The sequence below is a fragment of the Perkinsus marinus genome (genome assembly GCF_000006405.1).
Source record: "Perkinsus marinus ATCC 50983 genomic scaffold scf_1104296966482, whole genome shotgun sequence".
NCBI classification, from domain to species: Eukaryota; Perkinsozoa; order Perkinsida; family Perkinsidae; genus Perkinsus; species Perkinsus marinus.
In genome coordinates, this window is record NW_003203876.1 from 4377 (window position 1) to 7980 (window position 3604).

Here is a 3604-nt window from a genome sequence, read left to right on the forward strand (position 1 = left end):
TAGCATCTAGGGTCTGAACAAACACAAGATGCCTATCGGCATTAAGATGGTTGCATACCTGTCCAGTGAATACACAGAAGGCGGCCATGAAGAAATGCCAGGTATGGCGGGTCGGCATCAATATTATAAACACGTATATTAGTGAAATAATAGCACAACCAGATAGGGTAATAGCATTGGGGGAAATGGTACGAGGGAACGCCTGAGGAGGGCTACTGGGCTAGTGAGGAGGATATAGATATTACATTTATACAGGCATTCCAGAATGGCATGTAGACCATATCAAGAGGAGTATACTCACCAGCAGAGTACCTAAATACACTCTTACCAATAAGCGTGTGAACGATGATGAGGCGGCTGCTGCTGCCCTTGTTCCTACTTGTGGTGAAGTAGTCTGTCCTTGAGCTCATCACGATCTAGATCTATTGCTCGACCTCCAAGTAATGGTATGTTATCCAAAAACATCGAGGAGGAAGAGGAAAAGAGGCGTATTCAACTACTACGGTCATCGATCATATTCTTAGATAACAACACAACAAGACCACCACATCCATAGGAATACATGATGGTACGGTACTACAAGCATGTACAACCACCCGTAGTAGCTTGTTGTGGATATATCCAATTGTCCCTCTTGCACACACTACTGTTCTTGTCCCCACTATACCCCTCTCAAGGTACCCACTATATACAGCTTATCTCTACAATACACCATCCTTTATAATACTATTACAGACAAGCTTCCGAACACGGTGTCGGAGCACCCTCCACTACACACCTTTGTTAACACCTCTGGATAAAGTGTAGCCTTCTACTTCAACCAGACTGAGGCTATGAGGGACGACCTCCACAGATCGATCATCAAGAATATGTCATGGACTCTTATTGGTATACGGGACAGGTTGAGGGAGACAGATGCTCACACGACTACTACCACAATAGTTAAAGGAATGTACATCGGCTAGGGATCGAACCTCGGGTCGTTAGACACTAACTTAACAAAGCGATAAGTTATGACGTGTGGGAGTTGGAATAAATCAACAACCAGTACCGACACCCGTTATTCTCAGTGCCTCAGCCAGGGATCGAACCCGAGTAACCTTATCGTCGTACACCTCTGTATGAACTCAGCGTCCTTCCAACCCAACCCTTGGGATGGTAGAAATTACGTTGGTAAAGGTGTTGGCCTCAGAGACCATAGGAATGCCGTACACTGACCAAAACCCATATTGTCAAACTGTATTGGCTTACACACTTGAGTAAAGTTGGGTACTCTGTAATTGAGATGTGGTAGGATCTACTAGCAACAGCTGTTCATATATCATACATCTACTACTAGCATTACTTCTTTCTGCATATGACTGGTACGTATGGTCACTACCACACACAAGGAAGATTCATCTTTTAACAAGGACAACCAGCTCCGGGACCAACGAGGGTACAGCTTACGTACCTATAACCGGACCTATTATGTATCTTATAAGCTTGGACATAAGATACTACTACCATAGAGTGCGTAAGATGCCTATGTCCCCATGGTGGGTCTACCAATACTAAATCTGCCTTAATAGGAGGTGTACCTCCTGTGAGGCCATCCTTACCCTTACCACCTACTGCCTCACCACAATCAAGTACCTAATAGAGCTATCATACGATCCCCTACATAGACCTCTACCATCTACCTTGAATTTGATCTCCCAACGCAGTCTAGAGGCATTACCCTTTGCAATAGCAATGGCCTCTTCGTCTGCATCATAACCATAAAACTCAACATCGGCGTCGTTCGATAATCCCCCCCGCACTACCAAGATGAAGTACCTAGTGTAAGGTTAACCTTAGGTAGATGATATGATTATTACATAGCAAATAGATATGATCCGACTCCACACATAGGATCCGACACTACTATATGCTCATTATCTTGATGATGCATTAGTGCTAGATGGGCCACACAAAAGGACACCGCATCAGGAGCACGACTAGCTCTACCTCCCTTACTAATCGACATAACTAAAGATACACGTTATACTCCCACCTTATATTAGGTACCTACCTCTACTAGCATCAATAGCTCCCCATCCATCCTTAGGCCTCCATCCCACTACTATCGTTAACCCCATAACCCATACTACTACTTCCACCTCCGCTTCGCCTGATAAGTCAACAGGTAGGTTACTACCGATAGCATCAGCCGTAGCCTTCTCTAGATCCATAGTATTGAACTCATGTACAGTGCCTTCTTCACCTAGCCTATTCCCAGTAACCCTCCATGACCTATACCCACTTAATATACTCTCATTAACCATACCGGTCAATGCTTTCTGAACATCCTCTATAGTAGGACCAGAAAGGTCATGCATAGCAGTATATATAAATAGAGTATAGTAGCATCCCACAGGCTGCTCTTTATCATACCATCCGAATAAGACCGCATTGAGATGAGGATAATCCTGGATAATAGTAGCCTTACAACAGTGTTGTAGTTCATACCACACCACCTCCCTCATACCATGAGGATAGACACCAAAATACAGCAACCTCTCAGTATCCTCCACACGCTTACGTTTAGCCGACATCACCAACTCGGTTGTCGAGGGTGACCACGACACGTCTACGTGCTGCGTTGAGGAAATGCAAGATTGCAAGTGACGACGCTGCTGCTGCTAGGATCTGAGTAGGCGATCCTGATATTTATACTCGTAGTAGTAGTAATAAATAATGGCGGTAATCGTCCCTCGTAATTTCCGACTTCTCGATGAGTTAGAGAAGGGCCAGAAGGGTGAGTGTGCCAGTGGATGCACATTTGGATTGGAGATACCAGGTAACTGCTGATAATACCCCATACCCATGAAAGTCCTTTTTAGATGATATCACTCTCACTCATTGGAATGGTACCATCTTTGGACCACCTGGGACGGCATTCGAGAATAGGATCTACTCTCTTACATTGGAGTGTGGGCCTGAGTACCCCGATAAGGCTCCTACAGTAGGCACTGTCTACAGTTGGTATGAGGTATCCTACTAGTGTTCTTAGGTTAAATTCAACACTAAGATTAATATCAACTGTGCTGATCCTAAGAATGGTCATGTGAACACCAGATGGGGTCCTTTAGGATCATGGAAAAGGTAAGGGAGCTACCTCCTACTTAGATGATTATGATGTTAATGTCAGAGAGTACACCATTGAAACTGTATTGGAGTCATTACGCCGAGAGATGACCTCAGCTGCTAATAGGAAGCTACCCCAACCTGAGGAAGGTGCTTGCTATTAAAGACGAACTACTACTGCCATTTTGTATACCTGAGTGTAACCCGATGAGTTAGAGGTTGGCATCATCATCATCATAACACTATACTTGGCAATACCTTTCTGTTACACTAGAGTAAGATGTTGAGTTTATAAAAGGAGTTCAAATCGCGAGTGAGGGATCGAAATTCCTCAGGGTTGTTAGTTACGAAGATTGAACTTGTATGGGACTCCAGTCCTCTGTCTCTGACACGTGGGAGAGTGCACTATATTGTTTGGTACGAACGTTAGCAACTTTTTCCATTTTAGGCTGGTTTATGGTGGTAGTAGGCTGGAAAATTAAATAATTATCACGTC

The 3604-nt window shown here is 44.1% G+C and overlaps 1 protein-coding gene across 1 annotated transcript; it reads left to right on the plus strand.

Annotated features, from left to right (window-relative positions):
- Positions 1–2718: 2718 nt before the first annotated feature.
- Pmar_PMAR028273 (ubiquitin-conjugating enzyme E2, putative) lies at positions 2719–3272 on the plus strand (the record flags this gene model as incomplete). The annotated part of the gene is made up of 4 exons (XM_002769058.1): positions 2719–2821; positions 2865–2986; positions 3035–3126; positions 3173–3272. The coding sequence occupies 4 exons, from the start codon at positions 2719–2721 to the stop codon at positions 3270–3272; spliced, it is 417 nt and encodes a 138-aa protein (XP_002769104.1).
- Between the last annotated feature and the right edge of the window lie 332 nt (positions 3273–3604).